We start from the raw sequence: 26,507 nt of genomic DNA, 5'->3' as shown, positions 1-26,507 counted from the left end.
TTCCTGGACCGTATCTAAATTGATCCAGAGAAAAGCTTCCTGGACCGTATCTAAATTGATCCAGAGAAAAGCATCCTGGACCGTATCTAAATTGATCCTGAAAAAAGCATCCTGGACCGTATCTAAATTGATCCAGAGAAAAGCTTCCTGGACCGTATCTAAATTGATCCAGAGAAAAGCTTCCTGGACCGTATCTAAATTGATCCAGAGAAAAGCTTACTGGACCGTATCTAAATTGATCCCGAAAAAAGCATCCTGGACCATATCTAAATTGACCCGAAAAAAGCTTCCTGGACCGTATCTAAATTGATCCAGAGAAAAGCTTCCTGGACCGGATCTAAATTGATCCCGAAAAAAGCTTCCTGGACCGTATCTAAATTGATCCAGAGAAAAGCTTCCTGGACCGTATCTAAATTGATCCCGAAAAAAGCATCCTGGACCGTATCTAAATTGATCCAGAGAAAAGCATCCTGGACCGTATCTAAATTGATCCAGAGAAAAGCTTCCTGGACCGTATCTAAATTGATCCCGAAAAAAGCATCCTGGACCGTATCTAAATTGATCCAGAGAAAAGCTTCTGGACCGTATCTAAATTGATCCCGAAAAAAGCATCCTGGACCGTATCTAAATTGATCCCGAAAAAAGCATCCTGGACCATATCTAAATTGATCCAGAGAAAAGCTTCCTGGACCGTATCTAAATTGATCCCGAAAAAAGCATCCTGGACCGTATCTAAATTGATCGAGAAAAGCTTCCTGGACCGTATCTAAATTGATCCAGAGAAAAGCTTCCTGGACCGTATCTAAATTGATTCCGAAAAAAGCTTCCTGGACCGTATCTAAATTGATCCAGAGAAAAGCTTCCTGGACCGTATCTAAATTGATCCCGAAAAAAGCATCCTGGACCGTATCTAAATTGATCCAGAGAAAAGCTTCCTGGACCGTATCTAAATTGATCCAGAGAAAAGCTTCCTGGACCGTATCTAAATTGATCCAGAGAAAAGCTTCCTGGACCGTATCTAAATTGATCCAGAGAAAAGCATCCTGGACCGTATCTAAATTGATCCCGAAAAAAGCATCCTGGACCGTATCTAAATTGATCCAGAGAAAAGCTTCCTGGACCGTATCTAAATTGATCCAGAGAAAAGCTTCCTGGACCGTATCTAAATTGATCCCGAAAAAAGCATCCTGGACCGTATCTAAATTGATCCAGAGAAAAGCTTCCTGGACCGTATCTAAATTGATCCAGAGAAAAGCTTCCTGGACCGTATCTAAATTGATCCCGAAAAAAGCTTCCTGGACCGTATCTAAATTGATCCCGAGAAAAGCTTCCTGGACCGTATCTAAATTGATCCAGAGAAAAGCTTCCTGGACCGTATCTAAATTGATCCCGAAAAAAGCATCCTGGACCGTATCTAAATTGATCCAGAGAAAAGCTTCCTGGACCGTATCTAAATTGATCCCGAAAGAAGCATCCTGGACCATATCTAAATTGATCCAGAGAAAAGCATCCTGGACCATATCTAAATTGATCCAGAGAAAAGCTTCCTGGACCGTATCTAAATTGATCCAGAGAAAAGCTTCTGGACCGTATCTAAATTGATCCCGAAAAAAGCATCCTGGACCGTATCTAAATTGATCCCGAAAAAAGCATCCTGGACCATATCTAAATTGATCCAGAGAAAAGCTTCCTGGACCGTATCTAAATTGTTCCAGAGAAAAGCATCCTGGACCGTATCTAAATTGATCCCGAAAAAGCATCCTGGACCGTATCTAAATTGATCCAGAGAAAAGCTTCCTGGACCGTATCTAAATTGATCCCGAAAAAAGCATCCTGGACCGTATCTAAATTGATCCCGAAAAAAGCATCCTGGACCATATCTAAATTGATCCAGAGAAAAGCTTCCTGGACCGTATCTAAATTGATCCCGAAAAAAGCATCCTGGACCGTATCTAAATTGATCCAGAGAAAAGCTTCCTGGACCGTATCTAAATTGATCCAGAGAAAAGCTTCCTGGACCGTATCTAAATTGATTCCGAAAAAAGCTTCCTGGACCGTATCTAAATTGATTCCGAAAAAAGCTTCCTGGACCGTATCTAAATTGATCCAGAGAAAAGCTTCCTGGACCGTATCTAAATTGATCCCGAAAAAAGCATCCTGGACCGTATCTAAATTGATCCAGAGAAAAGCTTCCTGGACCGTATCTAAATTGATCCAGAGAAAAGCTTCCTGGACCGTATCTAAATTGATCCAGAGAAAAGCATCCTGGACCGTATCTAAATTGATCCCGAAAAAAGCATCCTGGACCGTATCTAAATTGATCCAGAGAAAAGCTTCCTGGACCGTATCTAAATTGATCCAGAGAAAAGCTTCCTGGACCGTATCTAAATTGATCCAGAGAAAAGCTTCCTGGACCGTATCTAAATTGATCCAGAGAAAAGCTTCCTGGACCGTATCTAAATTGATCCCGAAAAAAGCATCCTGGACCGTATCTAAATTGATCCAGAGAAAAGCTTCCTGGACCGTATCTAAATTGATCCAGAGAAAAGCTTCCTGGACCGTATCTAAATTGATCCAGAGAAAAGCATCCTGGACCGTATCTAAATTGATCCCGAAAAAAGCATCCTGGACCGTATCTAAATTGATCCAGAGAAAAGCTTCCTGGACCGTATCTAAATTGATCCAGAGAAAAGCTTCCTGGACCGTATCTAAATTGATCCCGAAAAAAGCATCCTGGACCGTATCTAAATTGATCCAGAGAAAAGCTTCCTGGACCGTATCTAAATTGATCCAGAGAAAAGCTTCCTGGACCGTATCTAAATTGATCCAGAGAAAAGCTTCCTGGACCGTATCTAAATTGATCCAGAGAAAAGCTTCCTGGACCGTATCTAAATTGATCCAGAGAAAAGCTTCCTGGACCGTATCTAAATTGATCCAGAGAAAAGCTTCCTGGACCGTATCTAAATTGATCCAGAGAAAAGCATCCTGGACCGTATCTAAATTGATCCAGAGAAAAGCTTCCTGGACCGTATCTAAATTGATCCAGAGAAAAGCTTCCTGGACCGTATCTAAATTGATCCCGAAAAAAGCATCCTGGACCGTATCTAAATTGATCCAGAGAAAAGCTTCCTGGACCGTATCTAAATTGATCCAGAGAAAAGCTTCCTGGACCGTATCTAAATTGATCCAGAGAAAAGCTTCCTGGACCGTATCTAAATTGATCCAGAGAAAAGCTTCCTGGACCGTATCTAAATTGATCCAGAGAAAAGCTTCCTGGACCGTATCTAAATTGATCCAGAGAAAAGCTTCCTGGACCGTATCTAAATTGATCCAGAGAAAAGCTTCCTGGACCGTATCTAAATTGATCCAGAGAAAAGCATCCTGGACCGTATCTAAATTGATCCAGAGAAAAGCTTCCTGGACCGTATCTAAATTGATCCAGAGAAAAGCTTCCTGGACCGTATCTAAATTGATCCCGAAAAAAGCTTCCTGGACCGTATCTAAATTGATCCAGAGAAAAGCTTCCTGGACCGTATCTAAATTGATCCAGAGAAAAGCATCCTGGACCGTATCTAAATTGATCCCGAAAAAAGCATCCTGGACCGTATCTAAATTGATCCAGAGAAAAGCTTCCTGGACCGTATCTAAATTGATCCAGAGAAAAGCTTCCTGGACCGTATCTAAATTGATCCCGAAAAAAGCATCCTGGACCGTATCTAAATTGATCCAGAGAAAAGCTTCCTGGACCGTATCTAAATTGATCCAGAGAAAAGCTTCCTGGACCGTATCTAAATTGATCCAGAGAAAAGCTTCCTGGACCGTATCTAAATTGATCCAGAGAAAAGCTTCCTGGACCGTATCTAAATTGATCCAGAGAAAAGCTTCCTGGACCGTATCTAAATTGATCCAGAGAAAAGCTTCCTGGACCGTATCTAAATTGATCCAGAGAGAAGCATCCTGGACCGTATCTAAATTGATCCAGAGAAAAGCTTCCTGGACCGTATCTAAATTGATCCAGAGAAAAGCTTCCTGGACCGTATCTAAATTGATCCAGAGAAAAGCTTCCTGGACCGTATCTAAATTGATCCCGAAAAAAGCTTCCTGGACCGTATCTAAATTGATCCAGAGAAAAGCTTCCTGGACCGTATCTAAATTGATCCATAAATAAAGCTTCCTGGGCCGTATCTAAAATGATCCCGAAAGAAGCTTCCTGGACCGAATTGAAATACTTTACAGATAGAAAGGTACTTTACGTTCCAGAACTCATTGACGCTTGCTGATTTTCTCTCCTGAACCGGAATTGAATTTATATAAAATTGCTGGACCTTTAACAATACTGACATATACACGCAGAAGGGAAAAAAGAGAAAAACAAAAGAAAGTGAGCCAAAGAAATAGAGATTGAAATTGAGAGAGGGGGGAAATAATGGAAGTGAAAAATAAAGCGAATGAACGGCGAAAGAAAGGAAGTGAATGAGGAAAAAGAAAATGAAATAAATGAAAAAGGCAGGTAGAGAGGAAAAGGAAATCATGTGAAATAGGAATAGAAGGGAGAGAGGATAAGAGGTCGAAGAAGAAAGGGAAATGAAGAAAAATATAGGAAAAGTAAAAGAAGAGATGAAAGAAAGTAAGACGGGCAGAAATAGAGAGAGATAATATGTCAGTCAGTTTTAATAGCCGTTATCACCAAAGCTGAACCCACCTGAATGTGTTTTATCCGCCCTTGAACCCACTCGATGGAAATTCCCTGGCGGAGTCCACGTATTTCATAGGTTAAAATTCCACTTTAAACTCTCCGAGATATTCGAAGAAGGTGCGACGGCTTTTGATTTTCTGGAGAACAATATAATTATATTTTTTTAGTTTTATGCATATTCATTCATATTGGAAAACTGTCCTTTTAAAAAAAATGTAATTGTATGATAATGTTCGACCGGAAGGCATTCTACCTTTGATCAACCTGTGCAGCCACCTGGCGTCATTTGTTGATACTTGTGGCTGCCTGCCTTACTTTCCCTTCGAGACGAGAGATGGCAGTAGCGTGTCGTTCATCATTCTCTGCGATCCCTGAACTTATGAGATAGGAAATTGAATGAAGGTCTGAGGATTGCGTGTGTCCATAAATTTTGTTTTAGGGTGAAAGAAAGTTGCGGGAATTATAATAAACTAAGTCATACAAACTATACATACTATATCACATACAATTTATAAACATTATTTGCTGTACCAAATAGTGTCGGCGAGAAGTTCTAGGAGAAAACGTTGAACGCAAAGCAGGTATATAATGTACGTAGCTAGAAGGTTGGACCGCCTTCAGCCGACCGATGTTGTTAGAATAATTAAATGAAGACGACCTCGGTAGGCAGGCCATATGGAATTAAATTTTTCATTCTGTGATGCTTGGTCAACGCATCGATTCCCATCGCCGCCGTTTTCTGGCTTTCGACATCGGATCCCGCTACTTCTTCTTTCAAGTAGCTTCTCAATTGTCCTCGAGACGCTGAGTCAATGCCGAAGTTTGGAAGCTCCCAGCGGGAATCGAATCCGGGATCGCTCGCACCAAAGACGAGAGCGCTAGCCATTTGACTACGCAGGAGCCGCCTTGTTAAACAAATATGCTAAATAATATACAACGCAAGATAGTAACAATTTATAAATCAATGTACTCACATCTAACCAATAGGTAACTGATTTTTAGTATTCCTGTTGATTTATAATTAGTGTGTGTGTTTGTATGTATGTACACACACACATATATGTGTGTGTAATTCTTCACTCTTGCAAATTACTGACGTTAGGTGACGCTAAATATGAGTTTTAGGTATGTCAGTATCTAAATATTGGACGTTGTGTACCAGTTTGTAGAACACTATCAGCTGATTAAGTAGATTGGAATATCTAATAATTACGGCTAGAATTTTTATGACCCAAAAATCATCAAAATATGCAAACTCTTATGATCTAAAATTTTACAAAATATGCACTATAATATGAAGAATATGCCCTTATAACTGAACTGTTTTCAAACATCAATATCTAACATATGCTGAAATATTTTCACATACGTACTATTTTTAGTTCACCTTATGGGCCCCGAGTTGGAGTGACAATTAATACTTTCTGTAAATTTTCAATTAAAAATGAAAAAGATTTTGCTGCAGTAAAAAAAAAAATCTCGAGTGAACATGGGTGTAAGAACGAATCCACTTGGAAAATGACTGCATATTTCTTGAAAAAGCGAAAATATGCTGAATATGACCGAAAATGCATCAAAATATGCTTTCACGTAGAAATGGCCAAATATGCCCTTAAAAACGACCTTAATTCAATTAGTTTCCTCACAATATGAATTTCTATGTGTTTGGGGAACACATCGCCCTTACCAAAAAACATATGCTAAGTCATGAAAATCCTTGCCCTACTAATAATTATGAATTCCAGGCAATATTAAAACAGACCGGGCGCCGTATTAGATAACTTCCGGTGGCAAATATCCTCCTGACATTACATTTGACTCTGGGTTTCCTGGACCACACGCTTTCCAGGGTATTTTCCCCTGGTAAAGAAGGAAATTCAGTTTCCTCATTAGCTGCCCGTTGACGTCTCGCATCCTGTTGTCACTTTTCTCCTCGTATTCAATTAAGTATAATCATGGCATACGAACAGGTGGTCAAACTAGGAGGTAAAAAAGTCTTATGAGCATTATATCCGGCTTTTTCTAAACCCTTGAGAAATTCGTGACAAGAATTATATAGCAACGTGACGAACAATTACAAGGCAATTAATCTGCTTTTTGGCGAGACATGGTGCTAATTGATGTGAAGGAAGAGATTAGCTAATTTCATTTAAGGCTTTAAGTTATAATCTGGTTTATTGGAAGAAGAAAGAAAAAGGACTTGTGAATCATAATGACCGTTATTGATGAATGGAATTACGTGTGTACTGTATACACAGTCTTATTTTGTCTATTTTTCATCTCCATTTTGCCTTTGTTCCGGTTCGAACTTCGAAGCCGTAGAACAGCCATCTATAACAGAATGGAAAAAATCAAGGTTGCCAGACATTGTAAACATTATTACCAGTTCTTTTCTTACCCATCGCAGTTTCCGGGAACTTTTTCGTATCTACTGACTAATTCAAATTTAAGTGGAAATCAAAAATATATTTTTATACCTTTCTTGAAAATTGACAAAATAAGTGCCTTAGGCTCTAAATGAACCTTCGAATATCCAACCGCGAATCCTTTGATTACAAGCCAAACTTGTACGCCCTTATCAACATGAAGTCAACATACATCCAACATGCTAACAGCACCAAACCTGGCCTGCCTAACCTACCCACGTAGGCATATAATAGCATAAATAAGCATGTCAATAGGTTTGGCAAGTTATATTTTGTTTATTTAAGCTATTATATACGTACGTGGCCAGGTTTGGTGCTGTTAGCATGTATATCCCTAGTCGCTCGTGTCCAACATAGTTACGTGTACAGAAAATTACGATAGATGGCAGTACTGGTGACTTCTTAGTTGAAACTATTGATAGAGAACAAGAGTTGTGTGATGTAAGTTCTTATCCTTTCGTTAATTTTACATCAACGAAGTTGTATCGTATTTTAAAATTGTAGCCAATTTCTTTTACTTCTGAATTATCTGTATACATTTAATTTTCATTCACTGTAATAGTGTTTCAGTAAATATATTTAAAATAATTATATACACTAACATTAACAATGTACTAATGTGTTAAGTGAGAAATTTTTTTCAGGGCATTGTTGTTAGATGCCAACAAAGAAAATGACACGAGAGTTGTTACTCTGCGGCTGCGTTCGAAGGAAATGTTAATACATAAATGCGTTGCTTTGTTTCGGGACGAACATACAGTTTAAAGTGGGATCCGAACCACTATGTGCCTCCACCGAATCGAACTCTGCACCTTTTGATTACGAGGTGACGTTAACACCACCTGAGAGGCCCCTTGTGGCCGCGATTTCATGGCCCGTTTAATTTTCTAATCAAAGTACATGTCCTATCGACATGTCTTGTCGATTGACATGGAAAGTAATTACAATTGCATTCCGAAATACAATGTTTATTACAGAAAGTATTATTCAGTAACAATATTGAAAGAATGACGGGCTTCGGGGAAGAGACGATATTGGAATAATAATAATAATAATAATAATAATAGCGATGTCTATAAAGTATTTTATTTTAATATTCGAATGGGCAGGAGTTTCAGTGCCCACATAATTTGAAATTGATTCTCATATGAAACTCAGAAGATCCCAAGTAAGGTACAAATTTTGAAACGATAATGTCACAAAATTCGCGTAACAGGATATACAGATTGGAAAACGCATTCTCCCGATTCAAATCCTATAATAATATGGTACTTAATTCCTCATACCTGAACTGGACCACCGAAGGACAACTGGTGACCCGATGTTTCCTTTTGAAAATATTTTCACGTTGAACTTCGTACACCCTATGTAGCAAATATTGTAATAACAAGCAAATAAATATTGTAAAGGGCTCATCTGTCTGAAAGATGATTGTATGTACTCGTCTAGAAAACATGAATCCAATGTAGAGTGTATTTGCTACACAATTATATTATTTTTCCAACAAACAGTGCTCATTGTTATACAATGCATATTACAAGTTTAGCATTCTTGACTATATGCCGGGTGGCCAGAATTAAAGTTACCCAAATGGGTTGTACAAATAATTAAGCGATTTAGCTGAGTTATTAATTAGTTAGTGGCTGGAAGTTGCAAGAAAATAATCTCTCGTTTAATGCAAGATTGCAAGGTAAGGCAAATCCATAACCAATTGAGCAGTTTACGTCATTATTACAACCCATCATGGAAGTACAGCGCCACATTTCAACCTGGCGGCGGAAAATTGAACTATTTTTTTTATCGCCATCCTCTTCCCCATGGACTGCATAGTGGATTCACCAAATTTCAGAGTTCTACGATGCCTCAAACAGGCTACAGAGGGCTCTGAGTTTGATATCTTTAATTCTGGCCACCCGGTACTTTGATAAGGAGAAAGATGTAAGAGGAAATTTAACAAAACCACATCACTTTTTCTCTGAAAGGAGAGGAGTAAAATAGAGAGAGAGAGAGAAGAAAGAAGAACAAGAAAAATAGATAGAGAAGGAAAAGAAAGATAATAAGAAAGGGGCAGGAAATAGAGAGATAGAAAGCGTCCCCCTCTCTCGACTTCCTCTTTTTCTCTCGGTGGAAGAGCTCTCCCACTATCTTCTTTAACTTCTTATTACTTGTTTTACTACTTTTTACGTTAAATAATAATAAATTAGGTCTGGCATGTACAATCACCGGCAATAAAAATGACACACCTATATCCTGAAAAGCTCGCCAGCCCGCATGGCGTTGTGTGTGTTGCCTAACCCTACGGCGACCAGTGTATTTCAGTAGCAAGTTCGGTCACCGCCGTAAGGTAAGGCAACACATACAACGCCCTACAGAGAAGTGAGTACTTCAGGATCCAGGTGTCCCGTTTTTATTGCATCTGACTGTACCTGAGAATTTTAAGTCAACATGTTTCCCCTTAAATATGTCACCTTGGTCTTCATACTTTCGAAACTATCGAAATATGACAGGAAGAAGTTCCGTGAAGTTCAATTCAAACTTTGAATTCAACTTACATTGTTCCTCATTTGTCCTTGCAGGTGGTGACAATCTAGTGGATGCAGATACCGCGGAAGTGCGGGAGTTCATAGAGAAGCTGGTGGAGGCTCTTGTTGGAGGGGGCCTGGACAACGTCAATGTCAACAAACTCTACTCCCACCCTGAATGTAAGTACATGACGCGTAGACCATACGGGAGCTGTTGTGTGTTCAAGTGTGGCTTGACTGCTGCTGCAAGTGATGTTGTTCCTAGCTCTAACCTGTGTTTGTTATGTGTATGCATCCGGCTTCTTTTCGAATGGTTGCTGCCTCTTGTGCACTGGCCCGTTTAACCACGGTTTTCCCCGATTGTGCTGTGAGCACGCTTAGCTTGTGTGTATTTTCTTTTACTGCACATGCTTGCTATTGCTTTTTTTACTACCTCTCATATAAAATTTGTGAAATTTCCTTTTACAGGAAGAAATCTAAACGTAAATACATTTATACGCTTGAGTGTGATCAAGGGGTGTCGCCATCACGGAGAAAGGGTGGTCACCAACCAACTGACAATGGTGAAGTCATTCTGCTGCTCGCCCAAATAGTTCATGTAACGTTATCGCTAATACGTAATGTTTGGCAAATTTGTAAGCATTTATTGCAGGTGGCCAATCAACGGCACTAGTGGCACACGTATACATTTTAAAATATATTAAATTATCAATGAAGTATGCGGATACTGGAGTTAAATTACATACAAATCTACCGTTCAGCCGGCATTAAATTTCCAGGGGGACGTAGCCCTCTCCTGCCCCCCTTTCGGGTCGATCATGACAGCTCCGCATGACTCCCTTCCATCGTTGGTTTTTTTAGAGTGCTCTCCGTCCTGCTTGTTATTTCCGATTGCCTATGAAACACAACAAACGTTAATTATACGTGTATGTATGTTGCCAGTTATAAGACTGGCAACATTGTAACAAGATAAATGCTACAATGTGCCATATGGTACATGTATTTCGCAGTGCCACTTGTAGTGAGTGTGTAGTGAGATTGGTGTCTGATTTGGTGCAATATTGAGTAAGTTACAGGTTTTATACTAGTGCAGAGTTTTGTAGCCTCGTCATGCATTTGAAAACAGAACAACGAGTGGCGATTAAGTTTTGTGTAAAACTGAGTAAAACCCCTTCAGAAACCGTTGAAATGCTGAAAACTGCTTATGGCAATGACACCTGTTGTCAATCCAATGTTTTCATTTGGCATCGTTATGGTCAGGAAGATGTGCCGGATGATCCCAGTGATGGTCGACCCTCCACCAGTTGAACTGGCGGTAATGTCGAAACAGTTAAACAAAAACTGAATGAAAACCGGTCACAGTCACTGATGATGATTGCTGCTGATGATTGATTATTCCAGCTGTCTGTAGATCCATTTTGGAGCGCTTGCTAGAGAGATTACGTCGAGTGAAACCAGAGCTGGTTGAATCTGGTGCTTGGTTCCTGCAGCACGGCGATGCCCCAAGCCACAAGGCAATTATTGTCCAACAGTTTTTTTGGCACGGAAACAAGTGATTGTGTTAAACCATCCGCTTTCTTCGCCAGAATTGGCATTGGCTGACTACTTTATATTCCCCAAATTCAAATCTCACCTGAGGGGCCAACGTTTTGACACGATTTTGGAAATTGAAGAAGCTGTGACGAGGCACTTAAACACAATCCCAAAAGAAATATCCGCAGGGTCATCCAGCAATTGTACAGCCATGTCACTAAGTGTGTGTACACTGAGGAGGGATGTGCATCGAAAACTAATCGAGGCTTATGGCCAGTCTCACATGTTTACACTTTTTATTATGCCAGTCTTAAAACTTTGTAGACACACTGTGTATATATATACACATACTATTATTTAATTATATCATTTCTGAAAACCGTGGGAGAGGAGCGTGCTACGACGCCAGGGACCTCGGGTTCGAATAACAACTTGTAACTCCTGGATGCTTGTGTGTCCTTAATGAGAAATATTGACAATTGAGAAAAAGTTATATATGTGAAAAGAGAGAAAAAGAGTGACGGGTAAGCTACCGATTAGTAGATCCAAAATCTCGATCTTGCCCCAGATCGTGAGGACAGTTGCGGAGCTCCACGAAAGCAGTAGTACGTAGCTGACCTGAATCACGAAAGCCAGAAAAAGTGGTGATAGGATTCGATGGACTGCTCAGGCGTCTCCCAAAGTAAAGCCACTTGGCAGGCCCTGGTCCTCAAGTGGCTGTTGTGCCACGGGGTTTGGGGAATAATAATGTGCCCAGACAAACGTTTACCACTATTATACGAAATGTTTACATTGATATACTCAATCTTTTTTTTTTTCTTTTTTTTTTTTTTGTAAAGCATAGGAGGTTGCTTGTGGAAGAATTCATGTGGAAGGGAAGAAATGTAATAATTAGTTTATCTTGATTAAATTTCCACTTTTATATAAAACTAACCAATGTGGTAAAGAAAATAGTTTCCGTTTGGTGTTTGGGCAAGACATGCATAACAGGACCAGAGAATGATTAGGTTAAAATTAGAATTTGTCGATGCAGTGACCAACACGTGCACGCGCTGTCCATTGCTGTTAACAGTTCTCCTCTACTGAGGAGCTCATAGGGCAAATTTACTTTATTTACTGTGTGATGTATTCGTGAAAATATGTACGAGAATTTTGATATAAATTGGCAATTTCTGCACGGTACTTTTAAGAATACTTATCGAGTCAGGTCAATGATCCTATATGGACAACTGCAACGGACGAACAGACTTTTGATAAAGATCTTGTGGACTCGAACGAAAGTAGATTTTGGAGTTATGTCGGTATATCTTTCAAAAATAAGACAAGCCACAGTCAGGAAGCACTTGCCAGCAAGAGCCGGAGACGAAAGGGAAGAAGCTGCGTGGGGAAAGAGAACGCCAAGGCAATTCTTTTGTCCGTGAAAGAAGCCAGCTCCTCGGAAGTCAACAATACTTGCCCCGGCGAGAGTGGAAGGCAACCCACTTAACCCCTTTCCATATTCTGACCGTCACGTGCTCTTTTGTAAGTTCTCTCTCTCTCATCTTTTTTTCTGTATTGTTTTTCTTTCTTGTTACTTTTTCTGTATTTTCACCTCTCATTCACCTGTCCTCTTTTCTTTCTCCTCTCCATTTCTTGAATTTTCAAGTTTCCACATACTTTTACTTCTTCATGTCAGTCAGGGGTGCCCACGGGAGGGGGGATTATTGCGCAGGTTGCGCCATCGAGATTTGTTTGGGGGGGGGTTCCCTTCAAATAATATAAAATTCAACATTTATATATAAATTTCCAAAATATGTGTAAAAATTTTACACCTTAAGTGCACCATATTTAATCCATTAGATGAAGTAAATAAAGTGTTTAAGGGGATTTTCGAAAGGGGGGAGGGAGAGAAATATCCAACTCTTACATATTAAGCAATTGACACATGGGTTCTTGGGGGGGGATTCTGAATTAAACGTTGGGAGGGGGAGACAGTATCCAATTCTAGGTCTTACATTATGTCGGATATTTTAGTTGGAGGGGGATTGAGCATTAAATTGGTGGGGAGTATCCAATTCTTGTGTTTTACGATTGCCTTAGACTGTTGCGGAAATTCTGGTGTGAAGACTGAGAATTAATTTTTTGGAGGAGGCAATATCCACTATTCAATATAAACAGTAAGTTTAAAATTAGCATGGAAATGTTGGTGGTAGGATTGAGTATTAAATTTAAAAAGGAGATAGGAAGCTCTTGATAAAGTGTTAAATCTTAGATTGTCAAGTGGTTTCTGTAGTGGGGGAGAGTTCGAATATTATATGCGATATGGTATCCACACGTTTTCGACCCCAAACTTGCCAAAAGAGAAGCTGGAAAAAACTAATTATCTCGGGATCGTAAGAAAGTATTGACAGCCCATTAAATTAATAGTCTTGAAAGCCTGCAAAGAAATGGCTGTAAAAATTGTCTTGTTCGCTTCGCTCGCAATCATGTATGGAGAGTATGGGTGTTTCACACTTTACTGAATGCGAAGTTTTATACTATAGCTGCATTACAAGACATTCTCTATATTCATTAATAACACCGCTTCTTAAAAATATAATGCTTAGTGTTGATATACTGCTTAATTTAAAGCAGGCGCATCATTTGGAACAAACCAATCCGCACTTCCAACTTCTTGTATCTTTATCTTAATTTGTCTAACAATTTGTATTAAATACTCAAATTGTGAGTTTTATAAACGCACTCGCAAACACTATTATATATATATATATATATATATATATATATATATATTAATTTACTACATTTAACCAATCAATGTGCTAGCTTTAAGTTTTTTGAAAATCTAACAATTAAAAAATATGATTTAACATGGTATTTCATTCAAATAGACATAAATTAGACATATATTATTACGTATTCTTCCAAACTATTTTGGGGGATTATGATGAACGATTTTAGGGGTGGTCTTGAGTGATGGGCGGGCACCCCTGTTTAGAGAGGAGGGGCAGATCAACTATACTGTTCAGTAAAGCTAAGAAAAAGTTACTTTCGGTAGACACGCTGTTGTAATTATTTATTTATTTATTGAAATTTCCAGTAAAGCAGAAGCCATTTTAAACCGGAAAGAAACAACAGTAAAACAGTAGACTAGTGTTAAGAAAAAACTCAAAATACTTTCTGGGGATTACGGTATGGTTTGAGAGTGCGAATGATATGATTTGGGGGGAACGCGCCATAGGCTTTGGGGGGGAGCGGGGTCGGCGGGGGATGGGCACCCCTGATGTCAGTGTTCATTTACTTTTACTATTTCTAGAAACATTCAGTTAAGCAATATCTATAGATTCCAGTTCATTTTCCATTATGGATTTTTGTGTTAAGTATTTTCCATTAAACTCTTTACAAGGCCTTCGTTTATGTATCATTTTATTTTGGCCTCTCCGATGGCCAAACGTGGTGTAAATAAGGGGTTTCCGGTGGCACATAGTGGTTCGGATCTCACTTGAAACTGTAGATCCAGCCCCGATTAGCCTATCCGTGTATATAGTGGACTTAATAATTTAAATTCAATCGTTTTACGTACATCTGCGGGTAGCAGGACCATCATTTTCTACAGACTGTCATAAATTGCTGAAAGGCTGATACGGTGGACGTGTTTTTGCTTGGTCGTGGACATTTTGCATATTTCGTTTTTCATTTGTAACAAGTACATAGCATTTTCTGATGACGCTTTTACTTGTTATAAATTCGCCATTAGAAAACCGTTCACTAGTACCGAGAAAGATCATCTTCATTAGTGTCGTGTAACCACTCCGGCTGCAACCATGACTCGCACCTAGAACCTCCGGAACCAAGCAGGTAATTCGGCCACCCACCATGAATTGCCACCAAGTTCAAGGTACCGGAACTAGCCACCGCGGTACCCAATGAGGCAGAAAGGGACAAAGAATGAAAACCCAACAGATCTTAATGCAATGATTACTCTGGTCCTGATGACTGATGAATGGCGAGAAATTACTTAGGCTGTCTAAAAGTTTCATGTGTAGCGATGTGAATTACCGCAGAATTTATTAGAAGAGCTGATGGTGAGACACTTGCCTGCTAGTATCAGTTTTTCGGACGATAATTAATTGTGTGGATTAGCCAGGCTAAATATATCCGGAAACTTTCGAGCTGGGAGAAGAATATACGATATAAGGTACATATTTGATGCTTAGGGCATTAATTGTAAAGATGACTTCCTGTATAGTAAGAGTGCTCAATATTGTGGACGAAAAAAAAAACTAGAAGAAAGGGGAGAGCAGTGACAGACGTAAAGGTTCGAAAGTCAGCGGTGATATTGTATGTGGTAATAATGATACTATTATATTTTGAGTCGAAATATTTTCCTTAGAAGGGGCACGGTAGGAGTCAGCAATTTTTCTGATGAGGCAGGAGCCCATCTTGCCCACTTATGGCGTCACCACTGCCTACTGTAGAAGTGAAAAGAAGTTCAAAGAGAAATTCCACGTGTTTGATTATTTTAACGAAATGATGGCGATACTTAATCAATGTAATTGAATTTCTTGAATAATAATAATAAATTGTATGTATGTGTGTGTGTTTTTGTAAATTTATATAAGTGTTGATAGCTTGTACCTTTCGCTTTTGAAGTTTCGTTCGTTCTTGTCTTTCACTTTTCATTTGAAGAGATTGCCTTGTGCATGTTTGTCCATGCTTGTGGTTTCTGTATACCAGGTCAGTGGCCGCTTGCCTTGCAGTCTTTTCCTTTGCATTTCACTCTCTTTTTTTATCCGCTAATTCCTTGTTTCGGATGAGTTAACTATTACCAGTGTGACTGAAGAGGGAGCGAATAAAAAAAAAAGCAATCGAGAAAATCTTTTGGTGAAGGTCTCATTCAATTCTTGCCGTTCTGCTATTTGCACGCTGCCCTTGGACAAATCAACAGCCCAGCCTGCTGCAATGGATTGGTGGGAATTATGCTCTTGGCTAGAAGATGGGAACTCGAATTTCGTTGGAGAAAACAGTAAGTGTCTTTGCCAACTGACTTTCTCTGTTTCTTTACCTTTCCGTTTTCGGTGTAGTAATTGTGTGATTGTTCAGTTAGTTTTGAATGTAAAACGAAGTCTTGTCTTGACTCAATAGACATTTCAGGCACAAAAAAAGAAGTTAATTTCTTTAAGTCATGGTTGATTAACGAAATTTTTTTTTTAATTCTCATAACACTTTGCAAATCCATGTTCAGTATCTTTATTCGATAAGTGTTTTGTGATATCTCGGAAATAGTCATCAAACGTTCAATGTAAACTCTGTCTACACTGAAGATTGTAGAGTGGGATGCATAAGTATTACCAAGCAAATGGTCCATCACAATGTTTATTCTCTTAGTTTGAAGCAATGAGAGCTTCAAGAAATGAAACAAAAACTCCAAACAAGCTGCTGGCAACCTTGCTGCAAGAGAAAAATTAATGAAAATAGTCATGTGGACAACTTGGATGATGCAATATTTGTGCATCCCACTGGACAATAGAGAAAGAAAGTCGAATAGGAATCATTAAATTTCGACGGTTAACTTCATAGTCATGCTGTACTAGGCCAGAAAATTTTCAGTTTGAAGTTGATATCAGGCATCGTACGTGCACACCACCCCCCTCTCTATCTTTTTCTGGGTAGCGCTGTACGATTAGATCATTTTATGGCTTATCACAATATTCTTTTTGAACTCTAACTCTGTTCCTGCTCGGAGGTACCGCTGCTCTTGTTTTATATGCTATTGGTTTACTGTAAAATGATGTGGCTATAGCCAACGGTAAATATAATAGTCAAAGTGCCCATCACCATGCCCATTCATTTTATTTCCCGCAGTATGAGGTTCAGGAATTGAAATAAGAGCGTGAATGAACAGTGGACAACGTTTACTAAAGCATCGACACATCCCATTCCTAAAAAAAAGCATGGGACGTGGAAGAAAAACGAACGAAAATAGGCATGAACAATTTGTCTAATATTATCTTAGTCGCCGATTGTTCAGATAGTGGACAAACTGTCCATCACTATTTCCATTCTTTTTTATTCAACATTCTGTTGTTTCAATAAATTAAGTGCGTTGATGTGAAGCAAATACTCTCCTCTGTTATTTGACGGTTTTATTTCAATTCATGATATCACATTTTGGAAAACAGACTGATTAACAATGGTAATGGACTGTAAAATTTGCCTACTATCATTTTTGCTGTTGGGTGTATTAGACGTACTATCGTCCATATTTATCCTTTACTTTGAGACATTCTCTGTAATAGAATAAGGTAGTATCACCGAAACCAAATCATTCATCCAATAATTAATAGGCTACAGTTGTACAGGCATTCTGAATACAATTATGCAGGCTAAAACCTCTTAATTTTTTGACATTACCATATTCTAAAGAGCAAAACTGAATGCATGGGATTGCCGGATGTACAGTCACTGACACATCTGAATTGTAACGATCCCATTGACTTTCAGTAGGATCGATACAACTCAGAAGTGTCCGTGACTCCACATAACATTAAACAGCTCAACAGAAAGTGACTAAATTATGGACATGAATCCTCAGGGTATCTTCTGTTGTCATCTTCCACACACAGACAAACACGTTTTACCCTTCTAAATGTTATCACAGACCTTATAAACAGTGCTTTCGTTCTTTGCGACACTATTTTATGTGAACAAGCACACCTTTCGAGACAAGAGAAGAAAGTCTGCTCCAAATGGATTCACAGATATCCATGCCCTTGCACCCTGTTTCACAATTATCGTGACCAGGAGAATTGCACTCCCTGAGCATTTGCTACATTAACCATGCATGACTTCGGGAGCGGAACAGCTCTCACCCAGAGCTTCTAGGCTTTTAATGGTCCACCAAGTCCACACTTTTCATTCACTTGACTCTGGAGGGCACAAGAGCAACTTAGACTCTCAGATATTGTGCAAACACTGCCTCTCTCAAGTGAGAAATTGGCTAAAAAAGAAATCACGTCTTGGTCTTTTGAAAGGACCACCGAGAGATGCCGATACAATTAATTTCTTAGCCTCTACATAAAAGGAGTTGTCCTCAATATTACACTTGGCGTTGGGAAATAACCAGGGTGTAGAGACTGACTCAAAAAATGTAGAGAAGGTCGTCGCCGGGTTCTATACCCGGTGGAGGCCCATAGTGGTTCAGATCCAACTTTAAACTGTAGGTCCACTCCCGATTACCCAATCAATGGATAAAGTAGACTTAAAACAACAACTCAAAAACAAAACCGTGGAAGTGGAGAAGTTTGGTTCAGAGAAATCTCCCAGGAAAAAAAGAACACTTGTCTAAATTTATCACATAAAAGAATCCTATTTCCACATTGAACATGTACAAACAAACGCAAACTTCATCAGAACTTAAAAATGAAAGATAATGGACGTCCTAGGCCATCTGGAGAAATAGTGGCTCATTTAATTTAGGGGATCTTACGTTATCATTGTGTCTAGATCGTTTTCCATATCTTTCAAGTGTGAATATGTTGGGTTTAGACCGGCCACATCATTCCAATCACACACCTGCGATTTTAGAGCCAAGTTTAGGATATTTTGGATGGACGTTTTTACAACGTCGTTCACAGATGCAAGGGAAACTTCCGTCCTCTGCTAGTTGAAATGCAGGAAGGGGAAGGGTTAATTTACAATGTGGTTGGAAGTTGACATCTCCGACAAAATGGAGGAAAACACTTCCTTGGCAAAGCCGTGGCTTGTAGCACGAAAATAAAAGAAAGAAAAAAAAGGCAGCGACAAGGAAAAGTTATGAATGTGAGACGAAATTTCAATTAGATTTTCACGCGCTGCGAGCTCTGTGGGAAAGTGGACTCCTGGTATTCGCCGATGAAAATACCTGAGCATGGCGTGTTCCGACGGCGATTTTCCGTTCCTCTGGTGAATGCAGGTTGCTTATATCAGAGACATAAAGGCATGGGAAAAGCAATCGGCAAAGTCCACAACTTTCTCCAGCGACACTTTATTGGGTTGCACTCAAACTTGGATTGTTGGTTGTTTACAAAACATGGTGAAAAATATATTCCCCTTTGCCCTTTATGCACACTGTCTTGTCATATGTAAAGTGGACTTACCGCAGTTCCCTGAATTCAAAAACTTGTGAAATATTTATTTTGGCTGCTATTTTTTTAAATTAGGTTTTGATTTTTTTTTGCATTACTCTTTACAAAAAATCTACTATCGTCACATGCCTTGTAGACACAGTTTACTCATAATGTAGTTTTCACTCTTAAAAAAAAAAAGATGCATGCTTATGGCAACGAAACATCGAAAGTATAATCATTCCATATATCAAACGATGTTTAATGTGTGTGTTCTCGCAGACTATTTTTCTTGCTATTTAACATCACCCTGAATTTTACATCAATTAATAATTACAATTAAAAGAAATCACGATCTTGCCATAGAGGGTTCTGGGTTCGAGTCATAGCCTTTTTTTCCTTCGCCAGTTTCTTATCATTCATCCCCATCGTCGCGATCAGCCAAAATGCTTGATGAGAAGATAATTTACTGATGACTCATTTTCTGAGATGGATAACGTAACACTACTGAAATGTATCTGCAAACGGAGCTTACCATGCGAAACATCTCAGAAATGTCTTCTACCAATTTCTATTAGCATAGCGAGATGCTCTCTCTCTCTCTTTAAATTCTCTGTTATTAGAATATCCTTTTTTTTTACCCCCAATTCCTTTCTTCATTATTTGCAATACTTTTTCTTTACTAAGCCTTTCAGTGAGATTACATGTTCAAGGTTTTTTCTGCTTGTGGATCTAAGTCAAGAATGAAAGTTAATGACCGAGACACAAAAAATAGAATTCTCTCTCTTTCGAACTACAAGCTCTGAACAGTATACAGGGTGTAACATAATGAATTGTACCGATACATTAAGGGCAGATTCGGTACAGTAAAACGATGAAATATTCCCTTATTTGAAGTTCACCAGTGCGAGAATCCTGTTCGTGAGAAACGGCGTCCAATAGAGAAGTTTGTATTTTAGTTTCTACGTCTTGTGAACTAATCGCGACATTATATATATATATATATATATATATATATATATATATATATATATATATATATATACACATATACATAGGGCTCGAAAAATTCCAGTCGCCATGGCGACTAAAAATTTCAGCCTGGCGACTGTGATCTTTTGCTGTAATATTGCCGTTTTTTTTAAGTTTGCATGTCCGAAATTTTGAAGATTACAAGTTCAAATTGCAGTACAGCGTAAGTTAGCAAATGATTTTTTTTTATCAACGTTGTGAACATTTCATAGAATCAGTAAATTACTTACTCTTTATCCCCCAACCCCTAATTTTCTGCTTTCTCACATGATTTAGTGATGTTTTGAATACAGTGATGCTCAACTTCTTATAGCATACACAATTGCCAGTAGGTGGTTTCCTGGCGCCTGATTTTCAGAGCTGGCGTCTTGCTCTGAAGAAGATTTTTCGAGCACTGTACAATTTAAGAGTAGGGAAATGCTTTCTGTACCATGGGGTAAAAATACACTAAAGTTCAGCAACAGACAATGGTACTCACAATTTGCCTTTTCTCATCAGTTTTTACTCTAAATGAATCAAGTATGTATTCAGTATAATTTTGAAGGGAGATTGTAGATTCAGGGTGTCCATTTTCTGGTCATGAACCGCAACTTTATTCAACTGTAAAAACTCGTGCAGTTTTGCTCTCAGACATTGCTAGAGCCTTTTTCTTACTAACTGTATCTCGCATTCCGCTTCCTCAACCCCTAAAACTCAGCAAGAACACATTTCCGAAACTATGTTTGCAGTACATTTTTGTTATGCGTAAACTAAGATTTTTCAACATTCGACCATTATATTTCTCCGGAATTTCAAATGCAAGTGTGTACGAATTCATGCAACTGCACGTTACTGAAAACTTACAGCATTTCTCAGAAGATGTAAAAGTCGACGGGTAGTCGGTTAAATACTGTGGCATAGCTTAAGAATTTTCCCTCGAATTTTCACAAGGTACATTCAGTTGCTCAGATGTCTTGCAGAATTGAAAATTTACCGAGTGGAAAAACGAAGTCGTAAAATTTTAATTTTGCAATCTGTCATAAATTATAATGTCATGATCGTTGTATATTATTTGTTTGTGTTTAAATGTAAATTTTGCATGTATGTTATGACATAATGTGCGTACTTTAGAAATGTGCTCCCACACATATGTGATCTGTTGCAAACAGACCGAAACCATATTTACTGGCTGTTTTTTTTTTTTTGCTGCATTTTTTTCCCGCACAATGTTGAGAAACACTGGATTAGAAGCTGTTTGAGCTCCAGAATCTTTCCATGCAAGACCATTGCCGCAGAAATTCCCACCCCGAGAATCGAACACTGTTCTCTCGCGTGGCAGTCAGACACCCTACCGACCGTGTCACCACGGCTCCAGAAGGTATCGACTGATATATTCCAGAACTGCTGAAGCCTATAATATCTATTAATATCTTCGAGAAATTATCTAGTTCGCATTGGGAATATTTCTGGCCTTATTATGTGTGCAGCTACGGTGCGAGTCTATTGATGACGTTTCATAGTAGACTCCTCCTACTCGAAGCTTCCCGGCCTCCAGGCTCGTGCGCAGAGGGAATGCGCGGAAGCTTACAGCGCATGCGACGGACGAATTGTTTCATGTATAGGATCACTGGCCAGCGCAAGAAACCCACAGTAGTTGTGGACGTGAGAGCAATATAAAGCTGGTAGATGTAAAATGGAACACAATTCCCTAAGAAACGTGTGGCGAGTTGTAAGTAAATGGGATGAAACTGTACTAATTGATTCACTTTAATGCGACCAGAGAGTATGAAGAGAGGATCCGTAACGGAAGAATAAACATGTTGCGAGGATAATGGCTGTAAAAAGCCGTCTCGTGAGACGAAGAGCCACTGCACGTGGACATAATGGCATTCCATTCCCCTCCTCCTCTGGAGCTGGAAATCGTATGCAATTGTCACACTCGCTCTTTAAGCAAAAGTGGAGATACCCCGTGATAATGGGACCAGAACGACTACGATTCTTTTCTCCACTGTGAATCAAAGCTGCTTTTTGTGTGGGTGGGTGGGTGTTCGTATGCGAGACGACGCTACAACCATCTCGTTCAGTTCATGACTAGCGGAGTTTCGTTGCCGGTTTTCTGCAAGGAATGTGCTATAAAACTTTGCCGATTTCTACTCATATTTGTAATGTTTCTAATCGAATTATTATTGACACGAATGATTTGGTACCTACTTTCGCATTAACTTTTAGGGCGATGTTTAAGTCACCCCCGCACACACACACACACACTCTTGAAGGGATCTAAAACAAGATTTTAGGAATTGGGAGAACAGTGACAGTGCTCAGGAATTCTTTAACGAGGAATATGGCTCGAAAGGAAGTCTTTTTAACCCTTTTTCATGCTTTGTTTATTTTTTACCCCCTTCAACTCTTTATCTTTGGCACGCCACTCAACGAGACCTAGTTTCACTAATATGAAAAAAAGCAGGGGTGCAGTGACAATACAACCGTGAATCGTATTGCGTGGTTGCATACATACAGGATTCAGATGCCGTATGACGAGGGATCATAGCGTCGAAACAAGACCTCAAAGGGAAATACTTATTCAAAAATTTGACACCCTTTGTGTGTGTGTGTGTGTATATGTATGTGTGTACCGAATCCAGTATAAATGTACCATTGTGAAATTAACATAGACTACTTAAAAAAAAGACATCCCTATATACAGTAGTATGCCCCTATATATGTAGTTCGTTTCCTAATGACAAAATCCCCTCCCTCCCCCTTCCATTCGGAAAACCTGCACACTTTAGGTGGTCAACTTTCAAAGTTCCTGATTCGAGTCCCGGTCAGGAGATTGTTGTTCATCAGTTTCATCTAATCATCATCCATCCTGATCATCGCGATTAGTCAAAAGGTACATAAAGTGGCGTTCAATAGCAAAAATGTAAATATAAATACAAAGTGACTCTTAGACTCACTTCACACTGGACCATTGAGTGACCTAATGACGTGTTTTTGTAGCTGTTTATGAGCATACACTATTATATTTTATAAAATGATACGTCACTTATATCTGAAAGATTAATACTTAAGCTGCTAGCGCCTCCAAACGGTTGATTTGAACAAGTCAGTCGTCAGGTCGTGGAACAATGGTGCATCACAACTCGGCAAATACGCGCATAATTTGCCTATTTGGCTTAATGAACGCGCTCCGGTTTAATGAAGAATTAAGTTTCCGTTTGTTTCATATTTTCCCACGTGCCTCTGAACTGAGGCCATTTCCTCAACCAATGATCGTCCACTGTCCTTTAGTTGACTCGTCCGTATATACGTACCTCGTACCTATAAAAATCTCTTCAAATGTCGCGGTGGCTCCACCGGGTGGCCGATCGTGTTTCTCTAAAAGTTGCTCCACCGAGTGCTGACACCAGTGATGTGCCGTAGACTATAAGTTTACATCTACATGCGTTGTCTACACGTAATCTACGCGTAGATTACATTGGGTTGTAGTTTACATAGACTACGTAGACAATCTAAAGTGCATTAAAATTAATTTTCAAGGGATTCATGAAAGGAAAGTGACATTTTCAACTGTATTTGTTCCTAACGAAATGAAAAGAATCATATTTACAACAAAATTTCTCTTCTCTTCTATTATCAACTATAAAGGAAGATAAGTAGTATGCAAAAAACAACAACAAATGGCAGTCGTGAGGCAAGAGTGGTCTTTTCCCATAAAACACTAGAATATTTTCTATATTAGGTTTCTTCCTAGGTGAGAAATTGTTCGAATTTGGAAGAAAGAGTATGAAAAGTTCTCCTCACACACCAGCAACTGATATGCAGTATAAATTTATTTTAATTCCACGGCGCCCTTTGTTAAGTTATCACCTTTCGCCATGTTGTTTACATAGATTACGTAATCCACGTGTATAAAATAGTCTACGTGTAGAATGTAGACTATAGTTGTTTACGCGTAGACGCACATCACTGGCTGACACCGACAGTAGAAATTTGCACATTTTCCGTAGCGTAGCATTGTTCTTCCAAGTCATGCCAGACGTTCCTCATTATAGCGGATCGTTTTGAAAACATTTGTCAGTCATATTCCTCCCGAGCAGTTGGCAATGGAAATGCACTTTCAAGGACGAGAGAAATCGCCATTGGCCTCGATGCTGCAATTCAGATCGGTTAGGAACAAAGCTCCGCCATTGTTTCCAACCCAGTGCTTTTTTCCCTGCCGGTGCCCGATTTAAGATAAGAAAAACAAAAAAGACTCAATAAATGTACGAATTGGCACTTTCGCTACGCCTTTCTTTTATTTTCTCATCCACCTCACTTTTCAACCAGGAAGAAACTAAATAAGTCGGCAGTGCGATTCGAAATTCTCACGCGGGTTGAAAGTATACATTTGCCGAACATAACTTTCCTACGAAATGAAAAGAGCACCGGCAATTTGGCAAATTCAAGGTACATGTGCGAATTCCGAAACCTGACTGCCACACAAGGTACCCAGAATTCTCAGATAGGAATTTTCACTATAGTGTCCGTGCTGCTCTGGGGTTCACCCAGCCTATAATCAATGGGGACAACATTCTGGGAGAATTAAGGGCGGTCTGAGCGTGTTGCTCATCACATCTCCAGTTCCGTCAGGGCATTCTACCTGAACTGCTGTCCTCTAGTGGCTATTCTCAGAATCAGCAGTGATTACATACGAAATGGCTTTAAACCAGATTAACTGAAAGTAAGTTAACGACACTGTCACAATCAGTTTAAAATTACAGAATTTTTCGATTTTTTAAAAATATTTTATTTGTCGTCGCTTTTCTGGAACTTGGTATGGTACATTTGTGCTAGTAAACTAGTGTATTTTTATCGTCCACATATTCAGTGAAGATACCTACCATGTGTTTTATTGGTACAGTTTTTGTGAAAGTCATTGTTTTAAGTTCATTTTATGCACAGACAGGCTAATCGAGACTGGACTTGCAGTTTGGAATTAGATCCAAATCCGGTACCTTTTATCATGTAAAATTGCATTGATATTTCTGTAGATCCTGACTTCACTCATTACGGTTAAACACACTGTATAAAATGAGGGACATACAGGGTGGGAAATAACCTTTTGCTAGGGGTCTGCAGGAAAAAGTAACAACAATTAAGAAATTATGGTAATACCAAATGTTTACTACGACAATTGTGGTTACAAAAACAAAATTAAAAGTCAGTTCACGACAAACCACCTTGCTTCAAGGCAAATGCCAAAACCAAGACCTTCTTCGGCGAAGTGGCATTGATTTCTTCAGCAGTTCTGAATGGCCGGGTGCATCACCGGACCTGAATGCAGCGGAGCACTTTGGGGCTATTCTGAAGGACGCAGTTGAGTCCTTGATGATAGTGGAACGCGGACCGGACCGCTATTCCCGGCCAACACTCCTTGCACATCTGGAACAAGTCCTCCGTGATATGGAATGGAATACGGACTGTTTGCGAAACTTCTGAGCTCCTACCCTGATCGTCTTCGTGCTGTGAGAGAAGCAAACTGCGGACATACTAACTTATAATTTTGTTTTTGTAACCACAATTGTCGTAGTAAACATTTGGTATTACCATAATTTCTTAATTGTTGTTACTTTTTACTGTGGACCCCTAGCAAAAGGTTATTTCCCACACTGTACAATAATCTGATCCACAAATAACAATTGCATCTTATTTTTTTCGCTCAATCGGGTTAGAAGTAAGCCTATTGTATTTTTTACTATTACTATTATTTCAACAGGCAACACGCGGTGACCGTCCTGGCAGCCGCCAATAATATGCCTGTCTTTATTTTTTCTTGTATGCCATAATTAATTGTCTTGTCCTTCCTGTCCGAAAGTCGATTCTATGGTGCAATGATTTAGCAATGGTCGTCCAAGCTCCCATTGTTTCAGCTCAAGTTTGCCATTTCGTATTCCGGTCCAGATGGCCACCTCATTCCCTGGATTCGGTGTGCTTAGAGCACGGGAACGCAACGTGGCGTTATGTGAGTAACCTTGATGTCGCATGTTAGAAGTCGTGCTTGGCGTCTTCTGGTCGAATAGGTTTTAGTCGCCAAGGACACGTGTCAAGATTGCGTTATGTAGCCCGATCCTGGGTTCATCGATGGAATCACCACGGGTCAAAATCCATCCCTTATTTCACCTTTGGACATGGATGTGGCTAGACTATAAGTCTACATGTCACCACAATTGGTGGCTGAGAAGTAGGTTCG

At 39.3% G+C, this 26,507-nt stretch overlaps 1 protein-coding gene across 10 annotated transcripts in view; it reads left to right on the top strand.

The window, feature by feature from the left end:
- Nucleotides 1-26,507, top strand: part of LOC146001539 (uncharacterized) — a 480,502-nt gene that overhangs the window by 335,140 nt on the left and 118,855 nt on the right. For 8 of the 10 annotated variants that reach the window (XM_083138981.1, XM_083138984.1, XM_083138979.1 and 5 more), the window contains 2 exons: nt 9,699-9,824; nt 16,105-16,182. In XM_083138981.1, coding sequence (XP_082995107.1) covers nt 9,699-9,824; nt 16,105-16,182 — 204 coding nt within the window. The remainder of the gene's footprint in view (nt 1-9,698; nt 9,825-16,104; nt 16,183-26,507) is intronic. The other 2 variants (XM_083138985.1, XM_083138983.1) reach the window with 1 other exon arrangement.

Source organism: Lepisma saccharinum, chromosome 17 (genome assembly GCF_977018435.1).
Source record: "Lepisma saccharinum chromosome 17, izLepSacc3.1, whole genome shotgun sequence".
Lineage (NCBI taxonomy): Eukaryota > Metazoa > Arthropoda > Insecta > Zygentoma > Lepismatidae > Lepisma > Lepisma saccharinum.
Note: the sequence above shows the minus strand (reverse complement) of the source record. Positions and strands in the feature narration are given on the sequence as shown.